Below are 13,807 nucleotides of genomic sequence, written 5' to 3'. Positions count from 1 at the left end.
ATGACACCTAAATCTTCATATGGTGATTTTTGTGTTAACGAAACGTCAATGACGGCAAAGGAACCAATTACTTTAGCCCATAGCACATGCCCACGGGGTAATGATTATATCATGTGCTGATTATGGTACCAAAATGTGGCTGTGAGTGTGTACTGCTTCAACAATTGGAAACTGATCAAGTTGGCGGTGGTGTTTGAAGTGGTCCCTTCAACACACTTGTGAATCTAAAAATGATTATATGTCAACTACAGATTCCACCTTGCATGCATAGCCTTGCTCAGAAAGGAGTTGTGATTCTGGAAGATAGGGTAGCTGTCAGCTGGTTGTCCCTGGTCAACCATAGTCTGCCATTTCAGTTGTCCAGTCATATTTCTAGTTGTCCCGGGCACCCAGGCAACCGATTTGTTGGACACTGAGCTCGATGGGAAATAGAAGAAGAGTTCTCAGGTGGGAGGGTTAGTTACTCACCGGCAATGATCAGGTAAAGCCCTATAGAAAATCTTCATATGATTGCATGAGATTCGCATGCGAGTCCCTTGTGAATGTCGTTTACGCATGTGAATTAGCCGATTTCGCATGCGGAGAGTAGCTCGCAATGCGTTCCGCACGAGTTCCGCATGCAAAGATGATGTGTTCGCATGAATTCTGCAACACTCTAGAAGGTTTCGCATGCGAATTGCATGCGAATTGCAATTTTGCATGCGTAAGCTCTAGCTCGCAATGCGTAATCGCGAGTTCTGCATGTAGAGAGGCGATCCGCTGGCACGAATTCTGCAAGTGTTGCAACACTTCCTAGATCTATGTACACCGCTTCGGATAGACCTCTAGTACGAAGACCTACGAAGTAACATTACTAGACGCTCGCAGCTCAGACTGGGTTTGGATTTCCCAACTATTCGTAGCTAGTGTACTGCAGGTGAGTACACACGTTGAAGTTCAAAGAAAACATGGCAGAACTGCAGGCTTCACAAGGGTGTATTTATCGACTGTAGACTAGCAATTAGCGGGTTTAGAGACCAATCAGCTACCACCCAGAGGCTCACAAGATGTGACCGGTCTGCAACATCCGCAACTGGATTGAGAAATGAACCAATCGGCGTCAAGCTCGAAAGGCGGAGCTGAACAGGAACCTTCACTGTAGCCAATCACCATCAAGCACTGTTCACCTACGCGGGCACTCAAGGACTCAACCAGCAGTTCAACGGTCTAGCTGTTTTGGCGGTGTAGCATCGCCAGGTGCTGTAGGGCTATGGCTTCCCAGTCTAGCGACAGTCAAAGACGTGTCCCTACGGAAAAGGTAGTTTGTCACTCCAGCTCCGGTAGCTGTTACCATACTGCATGGTCACCTAACCCACCTCAAAACAGAAAATTCAATAGGTTCTTCACGTTAGAAATAAGATGGAGCTGGGACTGAGGCTTTTGGAGAAGATTCGAAAAAACCTACAGGTATCCAGACAAGAGTCTTGTCTTTCTTGTCTGTGTTACTGCAACTGTTTTATTAGAAAACGATGAAATCTCCACGAATATAGGCCTACTGCTGAGGTTGCTCATGATAGTGATTCACAAACTGGGTAAGAGAATCATCAAAGCACAAGTGAAAACGCAGACTGACAACCACAGCATAAGAAGAAAGCAACTTCTTGTTGAAAAAATTTTAGACTGCGTTTTTGCTAAGGTAGAGTGCGAATGTCAAATAATTGGTTAGAAATATATTCAGAAATCAAAGAAATCGCAGTCAAATGGTTCTCAATCACGTCTTTAGGCGCATGCTCATGACCTAACCCCGTGCATGCATTTCTCGTGCGTTCCACATGAGATTCTCGTGCGTTCTGCATGCGAATATCCGTACGTTTTGCATGCGAATGAGGTCCCAAGTATGTAAATGAGCTACGCATGTGCGAGTCGACCCTCATCGCATGCGAGTCGCACAAAACTTTTCTATAGGAAGAAACATGTACTTGTCAATGCTTTTGTGTTTGTGTTGATTTTGCAACATTAATATAGAGTTTTATTCCTGTACTTAGTTATTGCATCATAACATACCGTATAAGATGAAATATTGGTGGATAATTTGTTTTGGCGGATTGACGGATTTTTAGCGACCGCCAATATAAAATTTGCCATTAATTTGGCCACAGCGATATGTTGACGTCATTACCCACGTGAATAAAGCATCAAGTGAGGTGGCGCAGATGAGGTTACAAGATGGTAACCACTGCTTGCTGTCTGCTGTGCCTACCCTGTCAAACATGGAAGTTAAACATGAGAATGAGGCCGTGCAGCTATTGATGAAGTATGGGTGAATTCATGCAGGCTAAATTCCATAATTGCAAATTAACTCTTCCATGAAGCAGCCACCTAAAGTCCGTTCCAGAATTAAAGTCAGTTGCGGCTTTAGGGAGAGGATACCTAACACCCTAATATGTACCAGATGCCTTATTGTTGTAACATTCACGTTGGTGTCTTGCTGTTGGAATATCTTGCCAGTAAACTACGCAGAACAAAGCCGACGGTGCTGTAGAAAGTGATGGTGGCTGTACCTAGTGTGTCGATTACATTCTCAAACTGTTTCTAGTTACTACACATATAGAACAGCGTACCAATCTAATTACAGTAGGTATGCAATTAGAATGGTACATGATTGACAAGACTCTACCTTCTATCTCATTATTTTACCGGAAGCATCTCATATCTCTGCTTACCTCCAGTGTAATGCACCTTAAAAATGAGAGGCATCTGTAATTGAATAAAGCAGACATAGAGCTGTCTAATGGTACTCGTATGACCTCAGTCCGTTCTATGGTTATGCGTCAGCAGCCTACTTTGGCCCAACTGACTTTAATTCTGGAATGGACTTTAGTTTAACTATTTGTGATCATGAGTGGGGAATATAGTACTTATTTATCCAACAACGATGTCCAACGAAAAAACTGCCGATATGCTTTTTTACCGTCAATTTTTTACCAATGTTTCATCTTATATGGTATGCACTTTGTCACAAAATGCAGGTTTTATTTTGTGTCACAGTGTGGCAATAAGAGAACTGTATAAAGGATAGTTGAAAATAGCTTTTCTGAGTTGCAGCTTGTTTTGTTGAAGATGATTAGCAGTGTCCAGGGTTCTAGCCAGAATTTTTGGAAGGCGTAGCTGTATGGGTGTGACACATGAGTCTGGCACATGGGCGTGGCATTACGTGTTTGTGCAAATTCTGAAATAAAAATTACTGCTGGTTTGGGGAGTGGTTTAGGGTACCTACTGTAGTACACGTGTACACCATGCTTTGAAACTATCTCATTACTATTACTGTGCAACGAATCCAATTACTATACTTAGGAATGCAATTAGAGACTCATGATTGACAAGTCTCCACGTTCTTCCTCATTATCACTTTGTTGATAAACGTTTCAAGTAGCTGGTCCCTTGGATAGTGAGTGCACATGTGCATGAGTGCCGCGTACAGTACATGTGTAACCAGTATATTGGAGGCGTAGTGGTCAGCTCTGAATGTGTAGCTGGCATGTTGAAGGCGTAGCAGCCCACTACGCCTTAGCATGCCTGGCTAGAACCTTGGTGTCTAACAACAGTAGCTGGCTTTTGTGCAATTTATGAGTGATAGATCTGTGTGTTTTGAGTCAAGTGGGTATGTAACTTGACCATAAACAATGTAGATATGAATCTTTTAATATGTAGACAATTAGTTAGTTGCAGCATTTTTGAAATAGTGGTATAGTATTGTTTGTTTTTAAATATTTTGTGCTGATATGTATTTTATGTTGTGGGGATATGTACAGATACACAGATTACTGTTCCTGTTCGTCAACTCAAACGTGTGCGTGAAAAGATAGAAATGTATGGCACTGAAGGACGTTTTATCGATGCACGCAATATTTCAAATTACAAGGCGTGGAAAGAGTGGCCTTTGGCGAAAGTTGACAAACTGTTCAAAAAATATATTCCTACTTTTGAGAAGTTTGTGGCACACAGATTGGACTTTTTGTTTCTCTCAATGGCACTAAAGAGAAGAATCACAAGTTAGATTACTGTGGCATTGCTTGTTGTTGTTGTTGTTGTTGTTGTTGTTGTTGTTGATGGTGTTGTTACTGTTGTTGTTGTTGATGATGATGATGGTGGTGATGGTGATGGTACAGAGGAGGTAGTTTGCTAGCGTGCTTTAATTGTGGGTGGTGTATGGCAGCTGACTAATAGCAAATTTCAAGGCCCCATATGTTTGTCACGCAACATAGTCAGTTAGCCTTTGGTTCGCCTCTGAGCGACTTCCGGTGACATGATTGTTGGCGTCGCTCGTTAAGAGTTTGAGTCTATATACTACAATTTGCCTTGTTTTCCTGTTTTAAACATTTCACTGACACATGTTTGCTTCCGCTGAGTTAATCACACGGACGGGAGACATGTAGAATTTGATGGGTTTGTTTGCCCTTCCTTGCTATACGGAATTGTATTGCCACAGTTGGTAACTCCTACTTTGTCTTTGACATAGAAGTAGGTTGTTCATTGTCTGTTAAAGTGGATTGTGTACAAAGGAACGGAACAAGAAGGTCTTTGTATCGGTAGTCTAGTCAGCCGTGAACCACTGTGTAAGTGAGCGGGAACACAAGTGTTATATTCTTACTATGAACCCCGTATACTCTAAAACCAGTTTTCCCTACATCTCTCTTTTTTCAGAAGGTGAAAGAAAGAAAAAGAAAGAAATAACTTGCTGTAGATTACAACTGTGAGCAAGAAGTAAACAATGTGCGTGGCTTTGCAAGAAAAAATAAGCGTGGTTTGCAGTCTAATTGGCCCCTCAGAAATTGAGGACCACGCTATGCCTGTGCATCAAAGACACAGTAACTGTATCGTGTGATAGGTAGCAGTATACTGGAAATTTTGTCTATTTCACATGCAGTAAATATATTAAAGTATATAATTTTGTACATGTATATGACTGAGAAAATCAGAGTAATTGCGGTTGACGGCATCATCGTGAACTTTAGATGACTCACCTAAGATTTCTTGTCATGTAGGTTAACTCACGTCTTACTGTGGTTAAGTGTACAACATTGTAGAACTTAGTTCAACGCTATATATGTCAGAGTCTCACCTAGATCTAACAGTGTACGTGTAAGCACAATACTTGCTACTTCAGTTATCAATTCTAGTCTTGCGTGTTACAGCAATATACGTCTTTGCTGATTCAGCGAGAATGAGAATGATATTCGTGTGACACAGTGTCAACATAAGGAGGAGATGGAGCAACAGCGAGAGTTGCACATGCACCAGCTGGACCTTCTCAGAAGCCAGCTAATGCCAACTATTCTGCTTTACATTGGTCCAATCAGAGATTCCAGTTCTTTGACTCAACGTCAGAGACGTGGAAGGACTACTGGTCAAGGTTCCAAACATTTACAGAAGCTAATTCCATTTCTGAATACAAAGTAGCTCTTGTCTTTCTAACCAATCAGTCGAGTAAAACATACAAGTTCATCGACAATTTTGTGTCACAACTGCCGGAAGACAGCAAATAGACTTTCTTTGAAGTCCATCCATGACTTCATGTCACAGAACTATGATCCCAAGCTCTTCATAGTCAGAGAACGGTTTCGATTCTGGAGCGAAATTAATTGTAAGCCAGGTGAAACGCCTCACAAACTTGCTGCAAGAGTAAGATGGCTGCTACGTGTCATTTCACATCCATTAAGGATCCCCTGGACGAAGCCATGCGTACTTGTTTTTGTGTGCCATTAACAACGAGGCTGTGCTCAAAGCTGCATTCAAACCAAAGAAGGTGAAACTTACGTTCCAGAATGTTGTCCAGATCGTGACAGAGGTGGAAGAAGCAGCCAAAATAGCTAAGGCCTAAATCTATGCTAAACCAGAGGAAATCCACAAGATCACCAAACCACAAAATTCTTCACAGAAACCACAGCAGAAGCTGTGGGAAGAAACATTATCCCAGAGACAAATGCCGTTTCTAGGAAGCAGAATGCCATTACTGCAATAAGAAAGGCCACAGCAAGCAAGCTGGGAAGGTCAGGTGTATCACCACAGTCTGTACCGTAAATGAGAACGATACACCACAAATACATATCTTGATCACTCAAAATGGGAAACGCTACCTGTTTTGATCAACATTGGCGCCAGAACCAATTTTCTCTTAGTGGCAAGATGGAAATCAATTGGCAAGCTGCCACTTCAACCAACCACTGCAGAATATTGTTCAGCATCGGGTCACTTTATATCTATTCTCGCTACCGCATACATGGACTCATTGCTACAAACAGGAGACGAGACAGCTTACAAGCAACTGGAGTTTACAGTTTTGAAACTAAACCTAAGTCTTATCAGATTAGACACAGTTTTGGAAAGCGGCATCTAACTTGACTGTCTTCTTTGCAAGTCCGCAAGCAACACACCTGTACGTATGATCTCAACTGACAAGTCTCTCCAAGCAGCCTGCGAACAACTCACACAGGAATTTTCTGACCTATGGGAGGATGAACTAGTATGCTTGAAGAACTTTCAGTTGGAGATAAAGTTCAAACTGGACGTCACACTGGTCTTTCACAAAGCGCGTGCTGTACCATTTGCAATTTAGGATGACCTATCTTGAGCATACGACAAAGGCATTGATTGGTCTTTTCTTGGAAGCAAGTACAATTCAACGATTATGGAACTCCAATTGTTCCAGTCCGGAAGCCACCTTCACGTAGTCACCCACATGGAAGTATACGGGTATGTGAAGATTATTCAGTGACGGTGAACTCACAGTTGGAGACACATTTCCAACCCTTACCACTTCCGGAAGATCTTGTGCACAACCTAGGAGGCGGCTACTATTTTTGAAGATTGACCTAGCGGATGCGTATAACCAGATTGAACTTGCACCAGAAGTCAGAAGTGACTTGCACTCAGTACACACAAGGGAGTACTCTTACAAACTCGCCTTCCATACGATATCAGCTCAGCACCAGGATACTTTCAGAGGATCATGGAACAGCTGACCAGTGATTTCTTCGTAGTAGCTGTCTACCTCGATGACATTCTCGTGAGCGGTAAAGACACCAAAGATCATTTGCACAATCTCCAAGAATTAATGAAGAAACCGGACAGCAATGACCTCTAATGTCGACTTGACAAATGTGCCTTTGCGCAGCCACAAGTCACATATATAGGATACACTCTGTCATGGGACCGATTAGTCAAGGGTCTAAAGGTGGACACAGTAATGCAAATGCCACCAAAAGCTGTTCCGACTCTTAGACCATTTCTGGATCAATTCAGTTTTATGGCAAGTTCCTACCAGATCTGGCAACGGTTGTGGAACCATTGACACGCCTAACCAGAAAGGACACTCATTGGAAGTGGACTGCAGCAGAGCATGATGCATTTGAGAAACTGAAGTCAATGCTGAACGAAGACACTGTTCTGGCTCACTTCAATCTTTTCTGTCCGATTGGCATCTCCTACAATGCATCAGAAGTTGGAATCGGGTCAGTACTTTTTCATCGCTACTCTGATGAAAGCGAGCGACCGATCACCAACACATCTAAAGCCTTGTCACCAGCGCAGAAGAAATATTTGCAAGTTCAAAAGGGGGCCCTATTCATTATTTTTTGTGTTGCACAAATGTTATCAATTTCTTTACGGGCGACAATTCATACCAGTGACTGACCATAGACCTCTTTTCGCCATCTTTGGGCCACAGAATGAGACGCCTGTTCTAGCAGCAAATCGACTAGCACGATGGGCACTCATGCTTAGTCAATACGACTATATCGTTGAGTATCAAAATAAGTCGAAGCACGGCAACGCTGACGCCCTCAGCTGTCTACCGGTAGGACCAGACGTCCACTTTGATGGGAAGGAAGATGAAAGAGACATTTGATATGGTATGCCTCATAAACGTAACTGGCACCCAGATTAAGCCAACAGATCAAAGTGCACTTTGAAAAGAGTCTACCAAGGATCTGATTATTTCTGAAATTATCAGATACACAAGAGAGGGATGACCTAATCAAGTTCCAGATCACCTTATGGACTTCAGAAAGCTTGAGCATTTACTGACTATCATCAACGGATGCCTTCTGTATGGCTATCGAGTCGTGATACCGGCTAGCCTTCAACAAGAAGTTGTAAAGATTCTACATGAAGGCCATTTTGGAATGTAAAGGATGAAACAACTGGCACAAACAGCAGTCTACTGGCCGAAGATCAATGCAGATATCCAAGACAGTTGTTATCAATACACTGCCTGCACTGAACACCAAAACAAACCTGCAAAGCCTGCCAACCATCTAGATGCAGCCGGAGAAACCCTGGAGTAGGAGACATGTTGGCCACACCATTGATTTCATGGGACACCATTGGCTCGTTGTCGTAGACACTTACTCCAAATACTGATGTATCCATGCGACCAATTCTACCTCTACGAAGACAACTACACAATTGTTAGAAGAAGACTTCTCTCACTTTGGCTACCCACATGCCATAGTTTCGAACAATGCCACAACCTTTTCATCACAGGAATTCAAAATCTGGTGCCATGAAAGAGGAGTGGTGCATCTGACAGGAGCACCCTATCATCCAGCCACCAGTGTTGCTGCTGAGAGACTTGTCCAAACATTTAAGAGTTTCTTGAAAAAGTCCAAAGATACCTTCTAAGGAAGCCCTTTAGGAATTTCTTATGCAATACAGACGCTTGCCTTTAGCAAGCGGATATTCTCCTAGCGAATTGCTAAAAAATCGGCAGATACGAACAAAGATTGATACGGTATTATCGTCACCGTCCCATGAAGCTCAAGAATGCCAAGCTCCAAAGAGTTACAGAGCACCATCCATAACATTCACGGGCACTACAGAGTAGGAACACCATGTTATGCACTCTATTGTGGACCAAGATGCACCAGTGAGCCTAGATGGGTTCCAGCAACCGTAATCAAGGTACACGGTTTCCGGAGCGTGAATGTAAGGCTACATCTACGTGGACCTATCTGGGGGCGTCACATAGAACGGCTCCAACCACGATATGGAGTAGACGAAGATAATAATCGGGGCATGGATATTTGTGACTACCTAGGTTCTCCATTACAAACATTTCCGTGGTCAGTGTAGATGTCCAACTTACGAGGACGTACGGTTCACCAAAAGTTACCGCGCTATAGACCTGACAACTCGTGATGATCTACCAGGATTAGGAAATGGAAAGCAATTTGGGATTGCTGACGTTTACCTCTGCCCGTCTTCTGGAGACTTCAGAGCTGGTGGGGAGGTGTAATATATGACGGAGAAAATCAGAGTAATTGCGGTGACATGATTGTGAACTCTAGATGACTCACCTAAGGCTTCATGTCATCATGTAGGCTAACTGACGTCTTACTGTGGTTAAGTGTACAACATTCTAGAACTTAGTGTGACACTATAAGTCAGAGTCTCACTTAGATCTAACAGTGTACATGTAAGCACAATACTTGCTACTTCAGCTATCAATTCTAGTCTTGCGTGTTACTGCAATATACGTCTTATTTTGGAAACTCTCTCCGAGATACAACAGTACAGGACCTTGGTGTACTAAATTACTATTAGCATGAGTATTAAATTGCAGCATACACATAACGTCATCACTTTGCTTTTTTGCACTCATCTGCATCTAGAACTTTTTTCAAGGCTTGGGTAGCTAACCAAAAGTCAAGTGCATTTCTGGAGTCTGATGGCGGTAACCATGGTTGTTTCTGTTGTTAGTTGGGTAAGAATTCAGCCAGCAAAAATGCCTGATTGTTTAGGCTGATGATTCATTTACTTTCACATGCTTATGATACCCATTAGAATGGACAGTACATATCAAATACAACCTTGCTTTCAGGTGTTAGTGTGGGGAGTACATACCTTTATCAAAAATCTATTGTAAAAAAATCACACACATACGAAATGAAACTTGAGCAAACACATGAAACTTTTACAAATGAAATATACTGACTTTACAGTATATAATGCTGTTGTCACATGCTTTGGTGAACTGTTGACATGATTTTTGGCAGTTTGTTGTGTTGTCTTGTTTGTGTATGTATCATCAATTATATTAAATAACTACATTAACAGTAATCGCTAGTTGTATTTTATCTGATTTGGCACTTCCTCTTGCCAGGAAATGAGCAGGTTTTTAAGCTTCTGCAAGGGAGGATGACAGGTGCTCAACAAACTGCAGCTAGATGTAAGAGTGCATTTATTCACTTCAAGAACAAGCAAACGGGAGAAACGCAATATATTGCCTATCTTAATGCATCTCGGGATATGGTAATGTTCAGTGGCATAGCATTGACATTAGTGAATGATAATGTAATTGTATCTTTTTGCATTGTATTTGTTTTCTGTTTTTTCTTGTGGTAATAGCATCTGAAGCTGCACTGAGGATTTAAAAATAGACTGCATCAACAAGCTTAGAACTGATGCATTGACTAAGAATTTGAGTCTTTCAGTCATTATGGAATGTTTGCAAGTTACTTGAGACACTGTCAACTACTCTTATTTTATGCCTGCTTTTTAGTTAGATAACAAATTGATGGATTGTACATCTGATAGCAGTGACAATCTGGACGCATCTTTTGTGTTAAAATTAGGATATGATCACAAAGTGGTTAGTCAGTGTATACAACAACCATCTAACAGGATAGCTGTTAGCGAGGCAATGGTGCCACTGCTAGCGCAAGACTCCAGACTTACATTTCTTTAGCCTTGGAGAGAAATTTGGGCATTTGTTTTTAAATTTGTAACTGACCACATAACAAAAACTCTTATATGGTATGGTAGTTGGTTGCAAACTAATGAATGTCTACTGAAAGTGACTTTTTGGAAGGGATTTGCATTTTAGTTTTCTGACGGCAATGCACCAACACATTCTTTTAATTTCGTTGAAGTACCTGAATGTAACTGAGACAAGTTCTTTGTTTTAGGAAGTAGGTATTAAGCATGCAAATTTGCTTATGTTGTGTAGCTTTTATCAGCTTTTATGGCAATGTGACATACAGTGAATTTTCAACTGCTGACTGCTAATGGTGAAACTACCATATTTCTTATAGAACTGGAGCACAGCAAGATACCATGGAGTTAAAGGCTGGACTTACAATGTCTATAGAGGATATACTACAGTGCTACAGAATTAATTTGTATTTTTGTTCTAAATGGTAATTTTGTATTTTTCAGAAGTTTTATTTAAGAGCGCAATATAAGGTGGCGATGTTCACGGGCATTCTTTGTCCACCTTGCTCTGTGCGTAACTCACATTGCCATGGGTGTGGAGCTGTGGATACATTTCATTACATAGAAGAAGGAAAGGAAGAATTTGATATCTTTCAACCTCTTACAGATGTACAGAAGTACAGAGTGCAGGAAACACTGAAAGTTGAAGCACTTATTAATGGTATGTCATCTGGTTGGCTTTCTCAGTGCAATAACGTATTGTTGTATATCTTGGATAGGAAGAAAACATGATGTCACTAAGAAACTATATGATCCATCTCCCAACAAGTCAGTTGCTTTTATGGTTGTCTTATGCAGTCAAACCACTTAAGTTTGGGACTTGCATGCTGAAAGTGTTCCAAGTAAAGTTAGAGAACAAGTTGTTCCAAGTAAAGTTAGAGAACAAGAATATATGAATGGCTGTAAGACAATGGTGAGCAGCGTTAGCAGGAAGTGATGATGTGTTCAAGCAAAGGATAGAATTTGATAGTGTATTTAGTTAATACATTTCAGTTTGAGACCTTTGTCAGTTGAATGACTGAAATGACAGGTTTATGGGAACTACTGAATTAATACTCGGATTACAAGAACTTGTCTTACTTTATTAGCTAGTACGTTGTGGTCTAAAAATGTTATTTAACTCCAACCCACAGTCTAGATTTATGCATTGTTGACATTTCTGAATGTGTATGGCTTTAGGCTCTTGTCGTTTCCAGTAGTTGGTAACTGTTGCTATAGGATTAGCATTTTACTAGTTGGGATGGTGGTTGTGAGTTCAAGAATGAAGTGTTATTCCATTCCATTGGTCACATATTTGACAGCTGTTCTATGTTCTAGAATTCTTTGTGTGGCGATATTTTTGTCTCGCCCATGTAGATCTGTTCGCAGTCAGAACAAGAAACTTTTTCTACTACCATCTCCCTTTTTTTTACATTCAGTAAGTGTAGGTGTTGTCTGACTTGAAAACAGTTCTAATTTGTAATCTATGACAAGTTTTCGTTATTTCTTACACTGACACACCTGATGTAGGGTAAAGAGGTTACTGAAAGTCGTCTGGAGTTGAGGCAAGGTTTGTTTGTTTGATTGAATAAGAATTTTGGAAACAAGAAGCTTGGAAAAGTGTTGGATTGAAAGACTTTTCCAAGTGTTCATTTCTTATTGTTTGTAACAATCGTGACAAATATTGCCGGCTCTGTTAGGCATTTCACAACTCATTTCAGTAACAAAGGTGTTTGATCAAAATGTATTGATGAAATATGATAATTATATATATATATATATATATATATATATATATATATATATATATATATATATATATATAGTATATAGGCAAATATAACAACACAATGCAAAGTATATAAATTATGTATATCAAATCACCTTGCACACCGATATCCATCCTAGGTGAAGAAACGCCTTGGTCTGCTATAGACAAGTTCTGGCTAGTTATGGCACCGACGGTCATCCTAATAACTTGTCTGGCGAGTCTCAATGTGGATTACAGAGGCAGCTGGATGATGCATTGCTCTCCACCCTTAAAGACACAAGCAGTCTCCGAGACAAGGCACGTTTCAACACAGAGTCATCAGTTCATGCTGCAGCATGGTTACAGGTTGTTTCCATCGTTAAGTTAGGCTGATCCATGGTTCCACATGAATTTGCAGTTGCTCTGAAGCTATTGCGTGGAATTCCGATTCTTTCTCCTTTGCAATCAATACTTTCCTGTGAGCGTGTATTTAATTGCTTTGGCGACCATCTTCTTGGATGTGGTTGTGGTTCTTTACGTTCTAAACGCCACGATTCACTGAGGGACGTCATATATCACGCATTACTGGTGGATAACAAAGGCACTCAGCTCGTGCAACATTGTCGTCCAGACACCAATAGCCGCTCTGAAGATATCTTACATCCAGATTTTGCTGTTGGACGACCAGGTTATTTGACATTTTGATAAGAAACATCACGCAGCCATCGTCTGTTGTTAAATCTGCCATTTCTGCTGGAGCAGCTGCAATGGCTGGTGAAGAAGAGAAAGACCATCGACACGTCAGCGAAGTTATTGCGGCAGGAGGCTACTTCTACACAATAGTAGTGTAGTCTTTGGTTCGTGGATGTCTTCCAGTCTTGCCACTTTGAAGGTTATCACATCCAAGACCACAGCAAAGAGCAGTTTGACTTTTAGTAGGGCAGTCAGTAACTTACAGCAGCAGCTTTCAGTTTGCTTATTTCAGTTTGCTTATTTCAGTGTAACCCACTTATGATTTTCACTAGTTGCAATTTGACACTGAGTTTGACTTTTGGGATTTTCCCAACTTTGGCAGGAGATGGGTAGTTGTTGTCTGCAATATATTCTATATTAATGAATATATATATATATATATATATATATATATATATATATATATATATATATATTACATACATAAATGTTTCCCACCCCAACATCTCCAACAACTCAAGTATGCATGTTGCAACTACGTACATCCTCTATCTCTAAATTCAAACGTTGTAAATTAATCTATCATTACATGACCATAATTTCACAGATAATTGTTGTAATAAGTTATTTAAT

General features: G+C 40.8%; 1 protein-coding gene across 1 annotated transcript; it reads left to right on the top strand.

Annotated features, from left to right (window-relative positions):
* LOC134178549 (uncharacterized) lies at nucleotides 1–13,332 on the top strand. Its single transcript, XM_062645422.1, has 9 exons — nucleotides 1–97; nucleotides 3,792–4,031; nucleotides 10,142–10,290; nucleotides 11,073–11,141; nucleotides 11,197–11,413; nucleotides 11,472–11,520; nucleotides 11,587–11,665; nucleotides 12,740–12,864; nucleotides 13,191–13,332. The coding sequence occupies exons 1-9, from the start codon at nucleotides 1–3 to the stop codon at nucleotides 13,330–13,332; spliced, it is 1,167 nt and encodes a 388-aa protein (XP_062501406.1).
* The last annotated feature ends 475 nt before the right edge of the window (nucleotides 13,333–13,807 follow it).

Source organism: Corticium candelabrum, chromosome 4, assembly GCF_963422355.1.
Source record: "Corticium candelabrum chromosome 4, ooCorCand1.1, whole genome shotgun sequence".
Taxonomy (NCBI): Eukaryota; Metazoa; Porifera; class Homoscleromorpha; order Homosclerophorida; family Plakinidae; genus Corticium; species Corticium candelabrum.
Note: the sequence above shows the minus strand (reverse complement) of the source record. Positions and strands in the feature narration are given on the sequence as shown.